The 20,695-nt window shown below is 50.6% G+C and overlaps 4 protein-coding genes across 4 annotated transcripts; 2 read left to right on the top strand and 2 right to left on the bottom strand.

Annotated features, from left to right (window-relative positions):
• Positions 1–22: 22 nt before the first annotated feature.
• Positions 23–1,621, top strand: SODALDRAFT_331287 (hypothetical protein). The gene has a single exon (XM_028611424.1). The coding sequence runs from the start codon at positions 510–512 to the stop codon at positions 1,299–1,301; it is 792 nt and encodes a 263-aa protein (XP_028469346.1). The 5' UTR covers positions 23–509; the 3' UTR covers positions 1,302–1,621.
• On the bottom strand, positions 1,524–4,786 carry SODALDRAFT_331286 (transketolase). The gene is made up of 6 exons (XM_028611423.1): positions 4,321–4,786; positions 4,074–4,120; positions 3,868–3,963; positions 3,707–3,791; positions 1,959–3,617; positions 1,524–1,833 (listed from the first exon to the last, which is right to left on the bottom strand). The coding sequence occupies exons 1-6, from the start codon at positions 4,372–4,374 to the stop codon at positions 1,717–1,719; spliced, it is 2,058 nt and encodes a 685-aa protein (XP_028469345.1). The 5' UTR covers positions 4,375–4,786; the 3' UTR covers positions 1,524–1,716.
• Positions 4,787–5,625: 839 nt separating this feature from the next.
• SODALDRAFT_377199 (hypothetical protein) lies at positions 5,626–8,851 on the top strand (the record flags this gene model as incomplete). Its single annotated transcript, XM_028614891.1, has 9 exons — positions 5,626–5,655; positions 5,794–5,853; positions 5,965–6,255; positions 6,364–6,394; positions 6,624–6,661; positions 6,747–6,791; positions 6,905–6,930; positions 7,216–7,299; positions 7,396–8,851. 9 exons carry the CDS (start codon positions 5,626–5,628, stop codon positions 8,690–8,692), a joined length of 1,902 nt encoding a protein of 633 aa, XP_028469344.1. The 3' UTR covers positions 8,693–8,851.
• Positions 8,852–8,891: 40 nt separating this feature from the next.
• On the bottom strand, positions 8,892–11,975 carry SODALDRAFT_270662 (hypothetical protein; the record flags this gene model as incomplete). The annotated part of the gene is made up of 3 exons (XM_028607726.1): positions 8,892–9,789; positions 9,871–11,686; positions 11,774–11,975. 3 exons carry the CDS (start codon positions 11,973–11,975, stop codon positions 8,892–8,894), a joined length of 2,916 nt encoding a protein of 971 aa, XP_028469343.1.
• Between the last annotated feature and the right edge of the window lie 8,720 nt (positions 11,976–20,695).

The following is a 20,695-nucleotide window of genomic DNA, read 5'->3' as shown; positions in this document are numbered from 1 at the left end:
TCTTTTTTTTTTTTTTAGCTCTCCGTAGTGCCTACTTCTTCTCGACCGAAGGTAGCTCCGAACTTTGTCTTCGCTGTTTTCCCCTCCTCTCCTCCAATACATCGCTCTCGCCGTCCGCAGGAGTTCATCCCACATTTCGTTTCTATACCCATTGGGCCGGTTTCCTTTATTTCCTTTATACCTGCCTTCTCTCTCTTCCTCCCCTTCCTGCCAGTCCCTTCACTTCCAATTGTCTCGACTAAGGGACCTGACCTAAAATACTTCCTTTATATAAGGTACCCATTCATATTCATGACATGGTCGTGCGCCAGTCACCCTCATGATAACCTCATATCTCGCCTTTCCCACACCAACATTTCGTCTTGCTCCAACTTCTGCCTGCATATGGCAACCGCATTGACTGCCTCTGAGCTGCCTGACACGAACACGACCCGGCCCCTTCCTTTCCTCCTCCGCGCCTCGCTTTGAATATCAAGGAATTGGGAATCCTTTCAGCACCAGCAGCAAACATGGCCTCCTTACCTTCCCAACACCCAACCCTCTCCATCCACCTCTCCGACCGCAACTTGAACCCCATCCTCACCTCGGCCCGGTCCGAAACACAGCTCGACGCCCTCACATCTCTCACAAGCACCTCCCTAACCGCCCACGCCGCCGCCCAGCGCCTCGCCCTCGGCCACCCCCAGCGCCTCATCGTCGAGCACGGTCCCGGCAACCCCGTCGTCCTCACCTCCTACCTCGACCCCGCCGCCCTGTCTCCGCCTTCCGGTCCTCTACACCCATCGTCCCCCTCCCGTCCATCAACACCACACCATTCTACCGCCCCCGCCGTGGCCGTGGCCGTCGCCGTCCCTGCTCCGGACTCGATCCCTAGCGGTAGTCCAGCAGCGGCAACCCCTCCCGTCGAAGAACTCGCGGCCACCTCGCTCTCAGGGCCAGAAGGAGGAAGCGACTCCCGAGCGAGCGGAACCACCAGCCCCAAGGCCCGCTCGCAGAATACCCGCGAAACCTCTCCCCCCACCACCGCCACCGCCACCGCCACCGCGGCGACAGGCACCAAGATACCGCCTAGCAAGAGATCGGCACCGGAATCGGACGACGAGGCCCGAAATACAGCCACAAAGGCACCGATACTCGTCGGGCTCGTAGTGGCCGGCACGGCCGAAGAGGCTCTCGAGGCACGGCGGGCTGCCATCCGGCTCGAGCGCGTGGGGCGTGCCGTCCAACGTGAATGGCTAGAAGAAGAGGAACAGAAAGGCGACTCCGACACGGACAAGAGCGCTGCATCACAGCCCTTATAGGGGCCCAATTGCCAGCTCTGTTCAAGTTCTTCTCATGATACTTGATCATGGGACCGTATCAGGACACATGGCGAAGGACAGTTCAGGGTCCCTATGCGTGGCCCTTACCGTTTAGGTGACCCCAATCATGATTCTACGAGGACGAACGGATATGACTGCATCAAAATAGGATATGGAGGGTTGGTATAAAATGGAGTTAGTATGCATTTTATGAGACCCCCACCCAAAAGAAAAAAGGAGTTCACGATTTCTTTTGCTCTTATTCATCTGCCACGATCTACAGCTTGTTCCGTCTAACAGGTATTTGATTTCGGCATGCTTGAATTCCGACATCACCACCTCCTTCTCATCCTCTCTTCCAATCTCCAGGCCATGCGTAGCCCCTAAATTCCTAATATGGTCATGTCTAGATCGTCTAGATAAGCTGCTTGAACGCGCGGTTGAGAGGGGAGCGGATGTTGGGGACGTCCTTCCAGAAGTCGACGGTGGCGACGGCACGCTTGGCGATGCCCTCGGGGGTGAACTCGAACTTCTATAATGAGTGTTAGCGTTGTTTCTCTCGTTGGGATTTTTCTTTTAAAGGGGGGCGGGGGGGGGGGGGGGGGGGGGGGAAGGGGAAAAAAAGAAAAGAAAAAGAGGAGGAGGGACTTGACTTGCCTTGTAGACATCCTTGTAGGCACCGGAAGCACCGAACCGGTTGAGACCAAACTGCTCGTGAGTGTAGCGTTCCCAGCCCATGGTGCTCATGACCTCGACGGACAGAGAAGGAATGCCGTCGGGAAGCACGCTGAGGCGGTACTCCTGAGGCTGGGCATCGAAGACCTCGAAGCAGGGCATGGAGACGACACGGGCCTTGATGTTGTGGTTCTCGGCGAGGTACTTGACGGCGTCGATGCAGATGCAGACCTCGGAGCCGGTCGAGACGAGGGTGATGTCGGCGTTCTCGACCTCGTGCAGGACGTAGCCGCCCTTGATGCCCTTCTCGATGATGGAGCCCTCGAGCTGGGGCAGGTTCTGGCGCGACAGGGCAATGATGCTGGGGGTGTGCTTGGAGGTGAGGGCGACGTAGTACGAGGCGCTGGTCTCGTTGCCGTCGGCGGGGCGCCACACCATGCAGTTGGGGAGAGCACGGAAGTGCGCCAGGGTCTCGATGGGCTGATGGGTGGGGCCGTCCTCACCGAGGCCGATGGAGTCGTGGGTGGCGACCCAGATGACACGGACCTGAGACAGGGCGGACAGGCGCACAGCGCCGGCAGCGTAGGAGACGAAGTTCAAGAAGGTGCCCGAGTAGGGCAGAATGGTGCCGTACGCGGCGAGGCCGTTCATGATGGCACCCATGCCATGTTCGCGGACACCATACCGGACGTAGCGGCCGGCATAGTCGCCCAGGCCGGTAGAGGGGGGCTGGAAGTCGACGGCCGACTTCCACCGGGTCAGGTTGGAGCCAGTCAGATCGGCAGAGCCACCGAGGAGCTCGGGAAGGGCGGCCTCGATCTTGGAGAGCACCGTCTCGGACAGCTTGCGCGAGGCAACAGCGGCGTCGGAGGGGGTGTACACCGGCAGGTTCTTCTCCCAGCCCTCGGGCAGGTCGCCCTTGAGGCGGCGAGAGAGGTCGGCGGCCTCCTGGGGGTAGGCCTCGGCGTACTTGGCGAACAGCTTGTTCCACTCCTCCTCGGCGGCGGCACCCTCGGCGGCATGCTTGTGATAGGCGTCGTAGACGTCCTGGGGAACGGCGAAGGACTCCTCGGGGTTGAAGCCAAACTTCTCCTTGAGCTGCTTGATGTCGTCGGCCTTGAGAGGCGAGCCGTGGACGCCGTGGGTGCCCTGCTGCTTGGAGCCGAAGCCAATAGTGGTGCGGAGGGCGATGATCGAGGGCTTATCCGTGGCCTCCTTGCAGGCCTGGATAGCGGCCTCGATGCCGTCGAGGTCGTGGTCACCATCGTCGACGGTGACAACGTGCCAGCCGTACGCCTCGTACCTCTTCCTCACATCCTCGGTGAAAGCGACATTGGTGTCTCCATCGATGGAGATGTGGTTGTCATCCCACACAGCAATGAGGTTGCCGAGCTGCAGATGGCCGGCCAGGGAGCAGGCCTCGCTGGCGACACCCTCCATCAAGCAGCCGTCGCCGAGGAAGCAGTAAGTGTAGTTGTCAACGAGGGGGAAAGCATCCTTGTTGAAGGTGGCAGCAGTGTGGGCCTGGGCAATGGCAAGACCGACAGCGTTGGAGATACCCTGGCCGAGAGGACCGGTGGTGACCTCGATACCGGGGGTGTCGTGGGCCTCGGGGTGGCCGGGAGTGATGCTGTCGACTGTCTACAAAGTTGGGGAAGAGGGGGACGTTAGAAAGCCGCCAGATTTAGGCAGGATATAAGCCGCGAGCTGCGTAACTGGGAGGGACCTACCCGGAACGCCTTCAGGTCATCTATGGAGAGCTCGTAGCCGAAGAGGTGGAGGAGAGCATACTGAAGCATGCAGCCGTGGCCGTTCCTGGTGGTGGACAGATGGTCAACTCCATAGGCCCGAGAGATGAAGCCCCAGTTAACAAGAAGACATGGAAACTCACGAGAGAACGAAGCGATCCCGGTTGAGCCACTTGGGGTTCTTGGGGTTGAACTTCATGAATTTGTTGAAGAGGACGTGAGCGACCGGCGCCATACCCCTGAGAAGCACCAAAGTTTGTTAGCGTACCGCACCACGACCCAGCATGGCGCTTTTTGGGATGATGATGATGATGATGAATGATGATGATGATGATGTAGCTGGACTTACATGGGCGCGCCAGGGTGGCCCGAGTTGCTGTGGAAGGTGGCATCCGCCTAGAAGACATTCTGAATTAGCTATCAGGTTCAATGACCAGAGCATGTCGAGATACCCTCTCCGTCATCCCCAGACGGCTGCCCTCAGCAGCTACTGTGAGCAGTCGTACAACCCCCCACCACCCAACACGACAAAAAGGGCATGGGAAAACAGCGGCGGGGCAACAATGGGAGGGATAAAAAAATCAGTGGGAACTCACGGCCAGAACACGGATAGTGTTGATTGCTAGCCAGTCCTTCTCGGTGTAGCCCATGATTGCGATTATCTACCAGAGGTATCACAGTCTATAGAAGGGGGGTATGTTGAGTTTGGGCGAAGGGAGGGGAAAAGAAAGATTCAGTTCCTCGCAGGAAAAAAGGGAAAATTTCTTGGGGTGAGAGATGAGAGGAGGGGAGGATGGACTGGGTTGGATTAATTATGACGAGATGAATGGGTAAGATGGGTTAAAGGGTTTTTTAGCAGGAGGGGCATTGCGATTCCGGCGGGGTGGGAGGGGGAGGGGTAGCAATTATTAGTAGGACCTGTGCCATCCGCGACGTCGTTAGTTTCTCAGGCACTGGAGTGGTGGGGCGAAACTCAACCGCCAGGGAAACATGTTTCCCCCCCTTCTGATTTTTTCTTTCTTTTTGCCTGTAATTACTTCGTACGGAGTAAGAATCTTTTCTTCTTACACGGACGGTATTGGCAACTCCTCGAGTGGCGGCGGCAGAGGCGATACAACGTCTAGTCTAGTCGTACCCGCTTTTCGTTTCGTCATCCAGCTTTAATCGCTTGTGGTACAACGTACATCAGTTACTCGAATTGGGAAGGGGTTCATTTGTCCTCTCTTCTCCTTGTCCGAAGTACATTGTACGAATGTTGGGCAAGTGCAGTTCGCAGATTCTTCGTCCCCCCATCCGATCTGCGATCCTGACATAAGCCCGCCACGACGTTTGGGGGGATCTGGTGGGGGGGGGGGGAGGTATGATAAGTGGGGCTCCATTATATCACGGTGCCGTCGTCATGTCATGATTACTAGTGTACACGCACTGGCGTAGGTACAGTGAGTAAGCCACAATAATTTCGGTACCTTATATTTCAAAGGTGAACTGCTTCGAACCTTTTTGGAATTGCTGTAGGAAAATCATACAACACCTGGGCGAAATCAATTAGTAGTTCCGCAAAAGTACCAAAGCACTCGACCCTTGAACTACTGGTATACGAAATCATTGCTCACCTAAGGCATTGTACAGTACGAAGTTCTCCGTAACACGAGAGCGGTACCTCCGTGTCGTACTATACTCGTTCAGGCAATTCCTTCTTCCACGGGTGGATGGATGGTGGACGGACGGCTTGTACACGCCTCGACGTCAGGTACGTCTCTCCATTTCCCCGCGTAACGGTCTCGATAGGAGAATTTCCCTCGCTTGTTGAGGCACTAATATACCTCATACTATATTTAACCGCATTTTAACCCGGTCAGCAGTGTACGGTGTACGTGTAGGTCGGTAGACCCTTCGCGGTCATGGAAGACCGCCATGACCGCGCGGGAAACGTATGTACGGAGTGGACAAAACGAGGGAGGATAGGACGGGCTACCTATCCATAAACTAGCGGAACTTCGAGCGATGCCTGGCCTCTTTAATATCTCATTTGATTGTCTGGTGCTTCCCGTTTCTCCTGTTGTGGCCAGCGACTATGCTCACTCACTATTGAGGCTACGAGAAGCAATGGTAACCCAATGGCTGCACTGGTGCGTCGCAGCGGACTTCTGCCTTTTTCGGCTCAGTAGCGAAGGGAATGCCAAAACGCTTGCCATTCATCCAGCTACCTATAGCTGCCTGTCTTCTTCGACTTCCACCAGTTCGACGACTGTGTCAACTACCTGCCCTGGAGTGGCTTGGCTTGCTTTCCAAATGGTTTTATTAACACCACTCAAGCCCGCCACGTGCAAGCAGCCATATATATCATTTACGATGGTATGTCTTCTCGCATCATTCGCGCAAACATCCGCTTTATTTCATATATTTTGCTCCGTGAGCCAATCTCTCTTAAATACCGCGTCGATGTCGGTCCTACAAATCCCGCCTGTGTGTCGTGCCGCCTCCGCCTCCGAAGGAACGACGATGTCAATCAGGGTGGGGATGGCTCAAGAGTGCAGTGTGAAATGCCGTGGGAGATCCTCACAAACCCTTACTATGCTGTGATACTAGGAACTACTAATTACGACTCCAAATACCCGACGACACACAAGTGGAAATAGCTGATCAGATTTTGTCCGTCGTTCAGTGATGGTGAGGTTGGACTCGATCACGATACATATGTACGGTAATCAAAAATCGTTGAACGATCCTTAGGTGTCGTATCATTTAACCGCACGAATCAGACAGATCTACTAGCACCTGTCCATTTAGGCTCAAAGAGATTCCCTCGAGGTAACGCCTGTGGTATCTATCGGTACCTTACCTAACGTAAAGGTACGTTGTACACCAACCGCGGAGATACCACACACACGAAAATGAGAATTGTATTCTACCCAAGTTACGCTGTACTTTCGACTCGTGACTTGACCCCCGCGCGCGTAAGGTACTTTTAGTTCTCCCAACGGATCCTCCGGATCCTCCGGATTCAACCTTCAACTTGCAGCGGTTCACCAACTCCTTCGAAACGGACTCCTCGGACGTGTCCCTCGTGGCGGGTTTCCAAGGCTCTTTTTTATTTTTACTTTTATTATTATTTCCATCTCATCTTCTAATCGTTAATTTATAGGTAGTCCGTACAGGAGGAGATGACTGAATCGGCAGAACGACAACCTGGAGGTTTTCCGCTTGTACGTTGTACAACGCTCAGTCACACAGTCCCGCACCGCCACATATGAGCATCGTGTAGAGGCATATTCTTAACGTCATCGGATGGTCAGGCTTCTACGAGGTATGAGCACAGACTTCGTTCCGTTAAACCCAAAGCCCCTGGCCAGGCCTGGACCTTAGGCCGGATTCAGTTAGGTCTCCTTTTTTTCTTTTTGCTTTGCCCGTCCTTTTTTTCCGTGTCCCCTTTTTTTACTCCCCTTCCACCTAGGTCTTCCTAGGTCTTCCCTTGCTTCTGGGATCCTCAGCATCACGATCATCTACGACAACAGTATGGCATTGCTCGAAAGCTTAATCTCACCTGGATCGGACATTCAATCCCTGAGGACTAGGTTCAGATATCCAAGATCTTAAAGGAAAGGAACAAAATATATAGTCGATCTGGTCCGGTCGGTCGGTCATATAGACAGACAGCTCGAAAATCCAAGGAAAATCAAAAGAAGCAGCTTCATCCTCCCTTGTGTCCCCGAGTCAGTCTCAGTCGCATCTATTAACACCGTGAAGTCGACAATGACACAAAAACCGAGCACCGTGAAGCCTTCCCGCGTGTCCCAGAAGTCCAGCAATAAGGGGTCTCAGCCGACAGTGAACGGTCGAGCGACACGTACTCATCCGCCTCCCAGCAAGCCACAAGGGCCCGAGACTACAAATAGCCAAGCGGCTTTCTCCAGCCTGCCGGTGCCCTTGCAGCAACGCATCCTCGACGAGTTCCAGCGATCGTTTGGAGACCTCTTCCAGCCCGCAGCGCCGGACGGCTCGCCAACACTAACCACGCTCTTGCAGGAGATAAAGGCAGCCCTCTTCAACCGGGACTTCGCCGCCGCTTTTCAGAATGCCCGTCCCGCCCTCCTCGAGGCCTACGCCGCCCGCTGGAGCCCAACCCGTGCCCTGGGCTACGCCTCCGTCTTGGTTGGCCTGGCGGGCCACCTGGACGGGATCCTCCTCCCGGGTCTACCGCCACCCGAGGCCGTGGACGGGATAGGCGGGGATACATCCACAGCGAATGCTCACAACACCAGGATACTCAAAGTGCTCTCCATCGGAGGAGGCGCCGCCGAAATCTCTGCCCTCGCCGCATTCCTCGCCCACCAGAATACTCTCAGCCAGGCCAGAACATTTTCAGGGACCATCACCCTCCTCGATTCGGCCCCCTGGTCCCCCGCCATCGCCAAACTCCACGATGCCATGACCACCCCTCCGCCCTTGTCCAAGTACGCCAGCGCCGCGGTTCGCGCCGCTAACACCCCTCTGATACTGCCCGGTCAGCTCTCCTCGACTTTCGTCCACGCCGACGTGCTCGCCATGACCAGAGAGGAGCTCGCTTCACGCCTCGATGGCCCCTCCCTGGTGACCCTCTTTTTCACTCTGAACGAGCTCTTCACGGCGGGCGGCATCGGCAAGACGACTGCCTTCCTCCTCAACCTCACCGCCGTTATCCCTGTCGGTTCGCTGTTGCTCGTCGTTGACAGTCCGGGAAGCTACTCCGAGGCCGTCGTAGGAAAGGAGTCGAAGCGCTACCCCATGCACTGGCTCCTGGACCACGCGCTGCTCAAGCGAGGGCGTCTGGCCCAGGACGATACCATCAGCGACGGGGGTTGCACCTGGGAGAAAGTCGAGGAGAACGAGTCCGTCTGGTTCAGGTTATCCGATTCTTTACGGTACCCTATCCAGCTGGAGAACATGCGATACCAGATGCACCTCTATCGAGCCACCAAGCAGCTCTAGGGTGATGACAATAAAGGGAACGGGGGAGGCGGGGGGCATAGACCCTACCTCGACCCCCCGTTGCGGTTCTATTATAGAGATTTTGGATAAGTGAAGATCTAGATCTTACGTGAAGAAGCCTGCTTCCCGCGGGATGCATTGACACGCTGGCGCGGCTATAAAACCCAACCCGAGTACCGAAGAGAACGTCCTCTATGTGTTATGCCCACACGAGCTTCTTAATGGAATGGCTCAGGTGATCTAGCAGGGTTGTGCTCTGACGCGCCTCCTCTAATGAGATGATGTCTCCCTTCTCGATAACGCTGCTCGTTCCCGGCGCATCTTTTCCGGGTTGGCACTTGAACGCGAGACGTTCTATATCCGCACAGATGGTGACCACCTGCTGTATTTCGCTGAGCCGCGGGCCATCGCCGCCAACCGCCGCCGAAGACTGCGAGTAAGGCGCCTTGAATGCGAGCTTCCGTACCGGACGCGCATCTCTCGTACGCCTGGGCGATAATAGACTCGCCAGTCCCGAAGCCGGCGGCGCCGGCTTCTGCAACGGCTCATCTCCTTCACCGGACTTCCGTTCCGACGTGGTGCCACTGCGGCTCAGAAAATTGCTTGACACGGTGCGTGTATTGATTCGCCGGATGTCGTTTTTACCCGGCTGATAGGAAACAACGAATCCGACGTTCTTCGTTTCGTCCGTGTGCACGGGAGCGATGGTCGAAGTGATGTATGTCCCGAACTGTATGCCGACGATGTGGGCGAGGTCGACGCGCTCAAAAGACGACACCTTATCCAGGTTCCAATCAAAGCGGCAGAGATAGAGCGCTGCGTCCGTCAGGAGAAGGACGACCTCCTCAAAGGGTAGCTGTGACTTGGTCGTGTTGGAAGTGGGAGGGGTAAGCAGCACCCAGCCGCCCGTGAACTCTTCGTTCTCGTCCGACACGACGCGCTTCTGACACAGCTCGATAGCTTGCTCTCGGCGTTTGATCATGGAGATGGCGGGGTCCTTGGTCATCATCTCGGCCTCAAACTCCTGGAAGACCATCGAGGTAACGTTGCCCAGGAGGAAATCAATCGCGGCCTGACTGAAGTAGTCATTTACCATACTAAGACGCAGTAGGGAGTTAGTACGAGCCAGAACGGCTGTATCTTTCCAGGGTCGACGTTCCAAGACAGACTGGCCTTACCCGTTGTAGAACCTTGTCAACGAGAGGCCAAGGTCGTTCAGAGTACCCCGGTAGTTCCTCTTCCTGGTGCGGGTAAAATCGCCCTTCATAGCCGCCGTGGACGCGTACTGCTTTGAAACTGCGTCGCCATTATCCGCCCAGAGTGTGTTAAACCAAGTCGTTTCTTGGTCTAGCTGAGCGCTCATGTCGTAACCCTCGGCTCGAAGCTGATCTTCCAGTACTTGCTTGGCGAAGGAGCTCTGGCAGACATTGGTGCGGTCGAGGCAGTCCATGCAGTTCGTTCTCAGTACACCACGCTGGCGTTGGACCAGCTCGCCGTCCTTTTCAACGGACCAGCCGAGCTCTTCCAGCTTTTCCCGCATCATGTTAAGCAGGATGCTGACGTTTTCGAACTTCATTCCTCGACATGCTGCGTGAAAGTCGAACCACTCGAAAGGTATCTCCGAAGACTGGGCCGCAAATACGTCCTCGTTCAACTTGGCAACGGTGTTTTGAAATTCCGACCCTAGCGGCGCCTCGACGTTGTGCTTCTCCACGAGGTTGACGATCTGCAAGCTCCCGTACTCCTTCGTCAATCGTACAAAGTGTTTTTTGCATGCTTCGTAATTGGCCCGCGAGGAATGTTGGATGACTGGCGCCGGCTTCAGGGAATACGGGTTCTGGGTGAAGAACAGAGGTATGCTGCCGCGGATTTGAACAAAGGAATAGATCTTATTGCTCTTGTCCCAGGACGCGTTAGAGAGGATCTGTTCCGTCTCGACGGCGTTGGCGACATAGCCATCGTCGTCAACACCGCGTCGGAGATAGCGGAGGCCAGCTCTCTTTGTGGACCGTCGAGAGATGACTGTGACGAGGAACTTCTTTTCCGTGGGGCGAAAGTCGAACGAATCGCGAGCCCTCTCTGGGGGCGGAGAGCCTGGCAGGGACACAGGCGGGGAGATGGTTGATAACTCCACGGAGTCTTTCATATCTCCGTCATGTTGGGGTGGGCTGCTGTCCACGACGAACTGTCTCTGACCGACAAATCCCTGCATGAGTGGGAGTACCAAGGCGTCATTTCCGGTTTGGATGAAGGGTTTCAGGGTATGCCTGTTCCAGAAAAACACCGGATCGACCTGCTGGTACAAAGGCAGGTCCCTGGGAGGTGCTTCGAACCTCCTTGCCCAATGCCTCGTAATGTCAATGTCGTAGGAAAAGTAGAAGCTCTGGGACAAACCGTAGAAGATGTGGGCGGTCCGCAGGAACTTCGGTAATAGAGATCTCGCTCGCTCCTCGCCGGCCTGCTCCCACTCATCGTCCTGGACCAGAGTGGCCTCAGGAGTTCCTTCCCTGCTGACTTGCCGTTCCGATTCAGGGGCAGTGGAGGACTGAGATGGTGACGCATCGCTCCACCCTATACTACGTCTCTGTCTCTGCGCCCATCCGGCTTTGCTGAACCAACGCTGGGCAAAGCGGCCGTAGCTGCCCCTGCGGCTTATGACATCTTCGGCAACGGTGCTTTTGGGATTGCGGTTGGGCCCCAAAGAACCGGCAGCGATGCCTTCGCTCGGAGCCGACGGATCCTCAACATCATCGGCGGAGTTGGCCTGCAGCTCGAGGGTTTCATCTGCGTCGCTGTCCTCGGGATCGGTATCCTCCGTCCTGCTCTGCAACTGGGTCGCGGTTCGAGAGACGGCGGTTTCGGCCTCGAAGCGGCTAGTGCAGGGAGTGATGGCTACTTCGGTGACGACATACACTGGAGAGCCGAGAATTTGGGCGACTTGCTGACGACGGGTGATAGTGATGAGGTAACTCCGCTTCGCAACAGTTATGAGCCCTGTTTAGGGAGGTGAAAGAGGGGGTCAGCAAGACAGGGCGCTTTCCGGCATGAGGGAGGAGAAAGGAGAAGCGCAGTGTGACGGACCGACGACACCGAATGCTTCAAAGGAGACGTTTGGGTTAGACGATAGGTCTGGGATCTGCTCGCGGGAGGCTGGAGCGATAGAAGCATCGCCGTAGCGTAGTCGCAGGGCCGGAGCGGGTCGTTGGCCCTTCGGAGAGAGGGGTTGAATGATAAGGCCGTCGATCGCTGCGCATATAATCACCTTGCGCGCGATGCCCGGCATGTCGATGGCAGTTATTCTATCCGTAGGAGAGGGTGGATGACATAAACCAGGAGTACCAAAGGGAACAGAAGCTACTAATATAGCTACCGAGAGAGAGATGGAAGAGTCCTGAAGACGCCATACAAGTAAGAAAGCCTCTGGTCGCAGGTTGTCGAAAGCACTCGCGAATCAGACAAAGTACGTCGATATAGCCGAGAAGGTCCCTCTCTCCCACGCTGATGGGTAATTACTCCGTACGATGTTAGGGCCATATATTGGAAGGTAAGGTGGTTATGACGTGGGTGGGGTTGGCGGGGGCTCTGGGAATCCCCGAATCATTGCTAAGCGGTACGTACTATATAACCCCCGAAAAAATCTATAAAGGGGTATATCTATTACCTGCTATTTTAGGAAGTTAAAGAAGATTCGAGAAAAGTACCTGCACTAATATAAAAAATTCTTAATATTATTATAAGATATCTCGGAGTTTTTCTGAAATCGATTTATAGCTAATTTCTATATAAGAAGATCCGGTTATAACCTGGCTTTCTAATATAAGAAATATCTTCTGTTTTTTCTGCAAAAGCTAATACTACTTAGCCCTGTATTATGGATCGGCTTTGATATTCCCTGATATAACTCCTTTATTTCTATATAGTAAGATATATTAAGGCTAAGCAATAGCGTTAAACTAGCGCCTTAGCGGTGTTCTTACTTTTATAAAAATCGTGGTAAGATTTCACTAAGTAGGTGAAACTGTTAAATTAACGAGAGCGTACTTATAGGGAGCGTTGATTCAGGAAATATATGATTGTATTATGTACAAAAGAGAAAGAAAAAGGGGCGGGTATATATATCCTAAATATATCTACCACCTTCTAAGCGAGATAATAGGGCACCTCTAACTAATAGGAGAGCACTATACCGTGACTTATATGATAGAATATAATACACCCCCTAATTATTACGCCGTGATTAGCGGAATGATTACTTAGCCTAACCTTAACCTAGCCTTATTTTTAACCTTAAAATAGCCTTAAAGGGTTATGTAATACCCTTAATATCGAGTTAAAAGGCAGGAATAAAAGCTGTAAAATAATAAAAATAATAATAATAGTAGTAAATAATAAAGGAAAAGTGCTATTAATAGTAGTAGTAAATAGGTGATAGTAGGGCCTTCCATAGATAAATTAAAGGCGTTATGCCCGCGTTTTAGAGCTTTTGGATCTTCCGTCTTATAACCTCTTATGCCGTTGTTTTTTCGAGGATTTTAACGATCTTAAACTAATTTTTCTATAAATTCTCTATTAACAGTAATAAAAATAATAATAATAGCGATATAGTAAGTATCGGAGTTTTATTATTAGTGGCGTGTGCTAATTAGTAGCATCGTTTTAGGCCCCTCTTACTTTATCCGCCGTTACCCGTGCCGCCGCCGCTACAAAGGCTTCGGCTAATAGTATAAAAAAGAATAAGGGTAAGGCCGGCACTAAGAAGAGTGCTTCTATAAGTTATTCCGGCGCGTTAGTCTATAATATCCCTGCTCTATTCTAGGCTAACTCCTTAAAAGACTACTAAGGGTAATAGAAATAATAATAATAAGGATACCGCTAATACTTTTATATCGGTGCCGTTCGACCCTCCATGCCTAGAGTGCGTAAAGGGTATTTATTCTAGTAAATAGCGCTTGTTTAACTACTATATTTCTATTCCTAGCCGCTCTTATCGCTACTAAAAGTGTAAGGATAAAAACTATATATACTACCCTTTATACGTTCTTACCCCCTATCTAAGGCACTTTACGATCGTGATCGTGTGCTTTATTTTATATTAGCTCGAAGATATATACGCCATTAAGCTTTACGACCGCTAACCTATACTTATAGTTTTTCTAGCCTTATATCCTTAGTTAAAATTCTTTTTAACTATATTATAGTCCGTAAAATTAATAAGGACTCTAATAACGACGATAAAAAGGTGCGTTTATCGCTTTATTTCTAAATTTAAATACTCTAACTAACTATTTCGCGTAGTTCTTTACTAAACTTAAGTAGACGGTAAAGTTTATAATTAGAAGATATTCGACACGTCTATTAACCACGGGCGCGTAATAAGAGTAAAATCGATAAAACTATCGGGATAAAGACTATAACTACTACCTCCCTCCCGGGATACTATTATAGCGGTACTATAATACCGGCGCTATAGTATAGCCGAAAGAGTTATAGGATAGTATCGCCCAGGCCTTAACTATACAAAATTCGTAACGGACCCACTTTTCGTAGTATAAACGCTCCCCCCCCGCCCGTGGCAGGATATAACGCAGAACCGATATAAGACTGAAAGGGGATTATCGCGCCCCCCCGGAACCGAGAGTAACTAAGATTAGGGCAGAAATTTAGGCCTTACTAGCTAATGGGAATTCGATTAACTAGGTTATAGAGCTAGTAGAGAAACTAATCACGATACGTAGTACCCGTAAGGACGCCGGTACGATACTGCTAGCGCATCTACACGCTACTATTCGTTATATTATCCGAGAGAAACTCCGAAAAGGGATAAACGGCACGAAAAAGACCTAGGCTAATATCGTAGCCCGGGCTCCCGTAACGGTACCGCCGCGGGACCTAGTACCCCCTAAAGTAATCCCCGCTAGGTATTACCGGGAATTAATTATCCGCTAAGGAACCCTCCCCGAAGACTAGCCCCTTAAGGATAAGACCCTAAAGGAGATTATCTAAGCTATAAACACTATAATTACCCGATATAATACCGTAGCGGTATAGAAGCTATTAAGCGGAGATATCTACCTTACCTTTACTAAAGGGGTATAGTAGTAGGCCACCCACAAGGAATAATAGATTAAAAAGGCCTTTAGTAAAGGAGCTACCCTAGCCGTATAGACCTACCCCGCGCTAGCTAAGGCTATCCCCTAGGAGGTCCTTAACGCCTTATCCGAAGAAGACCTGCTAGTATCCCTACGAGATATAAACCCTAAGGTAAGAATTATCCGAGCACGATAACGGGTACCCCGTCGCGGTATCGGTAAGGTAGCGCTCCTCCTTATCGAATCGGCTTCGCCGGAAAGGGTAGTAAGCCTTATCCGGAATACCCTCCTTTTTAAGGGGGGCAGCTATATCTATAAACTATATAACCCTGACCTTAGCCCCCTAAGGTGCTATAAGTGCCTATACTTCGGCTACTAAGCGAATAGCTGCCTTATAGCGGAGAGGGTATACCGTTACTACGCTAAGCCCGAATCGGTATACCCCTAGGGCCTAGGATATTACGAAGCTACGGCGCCGGGGCGCCCCCGCCACTACGCCGCCTATACTAAAGACTATAATACTTTTAATAATTTATACCGACTATTAAAGAAGGAGGCCGAGAAAACCCGCGAAGCGTATAAGCACTAAGCTAAGGACTATAATATTACCCGCTAGACTAAAGCGGTATACCCGCGGTAGCCGTAGATTTTTCCCCCGATTATTATCGTCTAGGACTAGGACCGACCCTTCTATAAAGGTAGGGGTCGGCCCCCGAAAAGGACTAGGGGATAGGAGGGCTCCCCGATACTAGGCCCGATAAGCGCCTATATAGTCCCTTATAGGGCCGATAAGGCACCGTAGTAGGAACCCTAGAGCTAGACCCCGGCTATACCGGATATATTATCTTAACCCCCCCCCCTTTACTTAATAGAAATCTATATCCTTTTATAGAATATAGGGAGGAGTTAGGTATGGCGGGAGCTACCGCTCCGGTGCCGCGCCGAGTATAATATAATAGTAATTTAGGAACCTGGCCTTAACTGCTTCACGAAAAGCCCCGTATACCCCTCCTAAGGGGTATACCGGCTAATTTAGGGAGGAGGCCGCGCCCTCCTATATATCTATAAAAGACACCCGCTATATACGTGGATATAGCGGGCCTACCGCGATACCTATACGGTTATATTCGGGACTAAAGACGATACCCTTATAATCTAGTCGATCTACTTAGAGAACTACTAGTCGGCTAGGATCCCCTAGAATATGCCCCTATAAGATATATTCGATATAGTACCACTACGGGGCTAATATATCCTTATAAGGGACTTTAACCTATACTATCCCCTATAGTTATAGCTACCGCGGTATTACCCCCGAGCCGATACCCTACTTACCCTTATAACCCGGTAGAACCTCTACCTAATAACCCCCCCCGGAATAACTATATAGTACCGCCCGGGCCGGCGTGCTAGTACTATCGACCTTATATAGGTAACGTAAGGGCTCTGCTATAACTCTAGCGGCCTGGATAAGACTATTATCGGGTCTAACTATTACTTATAAATAGTCTAAATCCTTATAGAGACGGACGCCTCGCCGACTACCGCGATAATACTACCGCGGGACTTAACCGGGCTCTATTAGGTCTAGAAAGACTTTAACCCCTTATAGGTCCTTTAGCTTACTACTACGCGGCTATAATAGACCGGCCCCCTTATATTACTAGAAGATATCGACTTAGTATTAGATAACCTAATAGTAGACCTTACGACTATAGCCGATAAGACCGCGCCGCGCCGCTATAAAAGTACCCCTAAACGCCTATCCACCCCTTAGTGGAACGCGGAGTTAACCGCCCTTACCTAGGAAGTAAGGCGCCTTTACCGCAGATATATATCTAGGAAATCCCGAAATCGATAGGACGAGTTCTAGGAAGCGGAGAGGCGCCGGGATAAGGCTATAGCGGTAGTAAAACGGATATATTAGCGGTATCTACTCTACTTAACCGGGAAGGACGATAGCCTTCTTTAGCGGCAATAGAAATAGGTATAAATTAAAGGGGGCGTATTACCGGACCCCCTATTAGTGCTACTACTACGCTAAGACGATAGCGCTTACCCGGTAACTATACACGTAGAGAAAGCTAAGGTCCTAAACCGGAAGTTTCCCCCCCCCCCCCTCCCTACCGTCCTTAGGCCTTTAGGCGCGGAATCCCCCCCGGGGTAGGATATCCGCCGAGATATTACCGTAGCGGACGTGTAAAGGCGCCTTAAGAAGATAAAACCCTAGGCGGTACTAGGTCCTGACGGACTCCTAGTAGGGCTCCTAAAAGTATATAGACCTCTCTTATACTAAAGACTTAGCGCTATCTTTATAGTATGCCTTAAAGCGAGCTATTACCCGAAGAGGTGCCGTTACGTTACCGTGGTGGTCCTAAAGAAGGAAGGCCGGCCGCCGGCCGACTACGGGATAGTAAAGGGCTAGCGACTGATATTACTCCTTAGTATAATAGGTAAGGTCCTTAAGGAGATACTTATTAACCGGATTATAACCGTAGCGGAGGAGTATTAGCTCCTCCTAGAGGGATAAATAGGTAACCGGATAGGGCGAAGTATAAAGATAGAAGTATAGAGAACCACGGAGGCCATAAAGGCGAGCTAGGCCTATAGCGGTACCGCTTCGATACTTTAACTATATATTAAAGGCGTTTTTAATACTATCCCTTATTCCCGCTTTATCAAAGTGCTTAAAAGGAAAGGCTACCCCCGGTGGCTTAATACCCTAATTAGTAGTTTCCTCCGGGACTATATAGCCTAACTACTACTTAATAGCGAAACGGCTGCCCCGCAGCACCTCCGCGGGGGTATACCGTAAGGCTCCCCGATCTCCCCTATCCTCTTTATCCTCTATATCTCTACTCTATACGAAAAGCTAGAAAGGGTCCCTAAAACGATAGTAGTAGGTTTTACCGATAATATAAATATTATCGCTTTTAGTAGGATAGAGGTATAGACGTGGTAACGCCTTACCACCGTGTAAAGAATATACCTAAAATAGGAGATAGTAAGCGGACTATAGTTTAAACCGGCTAAGTATATCTATATCCCCTTTATAAAGTTATACTAACCCTTACCCACCCCGCTCCCCCTTAGTATTACTTCGGTGCCGGTAACGGAGGCGATAAAGTTCCTAGGCGTCTAGCTTAATAGGAAGCTCGACTTCCGACGAAATACTAAAGAGGTAAAGAGCCGCCTAACTACCTAGATATACGCCCTCTTAAGGCTTAGCGCGGTAGCGTGGGGGTATAGCTTTGTAGACGTAAGAAGACTATACCTTATAGTAATATAATCAGTAATCGCCTATTATACCTTAACTATATATAAGATAGGGGCCGGCCCCCGGTATAGCCCCGTAGCGGCACTTATAACGGTATAGAACCGGTGCCTTTAACTAGTAGCCGGAGCCTATAAAGCCACGCCGGTTAGGGTCCTCGAAAAAAAGACCTTTATTCTCCCCCTTAACCTATACCTCTTAAGTCTAAGTGCCTAAAAGGTCCGCCGGATATAAGAGGAGGGAACCGAGGATAAGATATTAGCCGGGGTATACGCCGTAGCGAGAGCCCTAACGGTACCGAATCGGTACTATAGGACCTACGCGGCCCTCGCGTGGATAGCCTAACTTAACGCCCTAATAACCTAGGCCGGAAACACGGCCCCGAGGAAAGCCCTTATAAGGGAATAGGGTCGAACCTAGGCAGAGGTATAAAGGCCCTATACCTACGCCGTAGCGGTACTAAGCCGCCCCCCGATATACCGCTCCCTCCAGAAATATAAAGGACTCCTTAAGCTATAGAGTACCGTACTTACCTAAATCAGATTAGAAAAGCTAGGCCTATAAGCCTTCTTAGTAAAAGTAAGGGTGCCGGGATTCCTAACTATACGGTGCCCTTACGGTAATAGGGGGGCAGAAATAGCGGAGTATATAATACTCTAGTGCTAGGATATAACCGAGGAAGAGCGTAGAGAGCTTTTTAGTGCTATGGGGAGACTACTTATAATTAGAGGGGATTTATACGACGTACTAGACTACGACACGGAAGCCGGGGTATTTATAAGGTGGTTTTTATAACAGAAGAGGCTTAAGGACTTCCGCCTCGCCCTTAAAGTTATAGAGGCCTACGAAGATACCCGTGATACCGAAGGGGGACTATATCGGGGATAAGGTGGCACGACGACTAATTAAGTATTAGGATAAAGGCCCTATAAGCCGGGGCCTTAGCGGTATTAACGCGATACTATCACGATACCGATTAGCTTTTATTATTATTACCTCCCTCGGAGGCATTAATACTACTCTTCGTATACTTAAGACCCTATTAGGCTAGTTAGCTAATACCGCTAAGGAGCCGTAGCGGGACCGGGGGGGAGCTACTTATAAGGTATTCCAGGATAAGGTCTATCTTACTCTCTAAACGCCTTATCTAATAAGATAACTCCTATACCTCTACTAATACGGTGCTACCGCGACCGCGACTAAAAGGTAATACCCGGTTTAGGGCCCGGCTAAAAGACCGGGACGCTATCCTTAGGCACTCCTTAGCCTATAACTTATTAGCGTGGAACCGCTACATTACCGAAGGGGAATACCTATAGTAGCGATACCCGCGCTATTAGCAGCCTTTACCGCTATATACGTCTAATAGATATCTATAAGATATTACTGCTGCTTTTTAGTAGCGGGGGGGGGCCTATCGGACTATTAGCTATATCCACCCTAACGCTTATACGATACCACCGCGGCACTTAGACGACTTATATCCTTACACGGACGGCGATTATTAGTATACTAGTAATAGGCCGCGCCTATTCCTATAGTATTAGCGTAGGCTTTTATATCGTCGGGGTAAATGCCTAAACGCTTACTATAATAAATATAACTGCCCTACATTAGCGCTATAATATTACTCCGACGCTACCGAGGGCTATATACGGTATAATACGAACTATACTATATTCGTAGCGGCGATTATTACTATTAGTATTATTATTATTAGGAGATAATATCGACGACTATTAGCACGCTACTACTAAGGCACCGCTACGCTATAAAGAGAACTTATATTACGTTATTACTTCGGATTACTTATTTATATATATAAATCGCTACTATACTACCTAGTTAACCCTATATTATTACGCTACCGCGACGCTATCTATAAGACACCTATAGTTAAAGTATAATAGGAATATAACGAGAAAACTAAAGGGGTATACTAGTTAGTATAGGCTATAACGATACACCTATAAGACTACTAACGGGAATAGATCGGGGAAAACCTATACCAAACTTATTAGCGTTATAAGAGGAAGAGGGAGGATTAAGGCATAAAGGCCTTAGGGGATATTAACTATCTAATTTCTATAATAGGGTAGGGCCTTATTTCCCCTACCTGCCGCCGGATATAGCAGAAACCTACCTAGGGGAGGCAGGAGGCGCTTACCTCCCTTACTCTCTTTATTAACCGAGTAGAAGGAATAAAAGGTATAATCCCCGGGGATATAGGGAGGCCGAGGCTAAAGGACCGTGGCCCCCGCACCGCGGAGGCGTAACAGTACCCTCTTAGCCCTTACTCTGCTACTAACGATTAGCTTAGGCTAACCTACCTAACTATTAGCCTGCTATACTTCCTATTAGCCATTAGCCTAAAGGTATGATCCAGATATATAGTAGAGACAAACCGGGGCTATATCGGCCCCGTAGCGGTATTATTCTACCTAAGGAAGTGTATAGGGGTTTTCCCCGGGTTTTACCCGGGTTTTCCCCCTTATAGCCACCTAAGAAGGACCGTATAGCCTAGAAAGGCTCCTATAGATTAGTTAGGATAGCGGAGTAAGACCGATAACAATAATAATAATAAAGTTTATAATTAAACTGATAAAGAACGAAGAAAACGAGAAGTTCTTTAAGGAGGCG

The sequence above is a fragment of the Sodiomyces alkalinus genome, assembly GCF_003711515.1.
Source record: "Sodiomyces alkalinus F11 unplaced genomic scaffold SODALscaffold_2, whole genome shotgun sequence".
NCBI classification, from domain to species: domain Eukaryota; kingdom Fungi; phylum Ascomycota; class Sordariomycetes; order Glomerellales; family Plectosphaerellaceae; genus Sodiomyces; species Sodiomyces alkalinus.
This window is presented reverse-complemented; position numbering and strand designations above follow the sequence as displayed.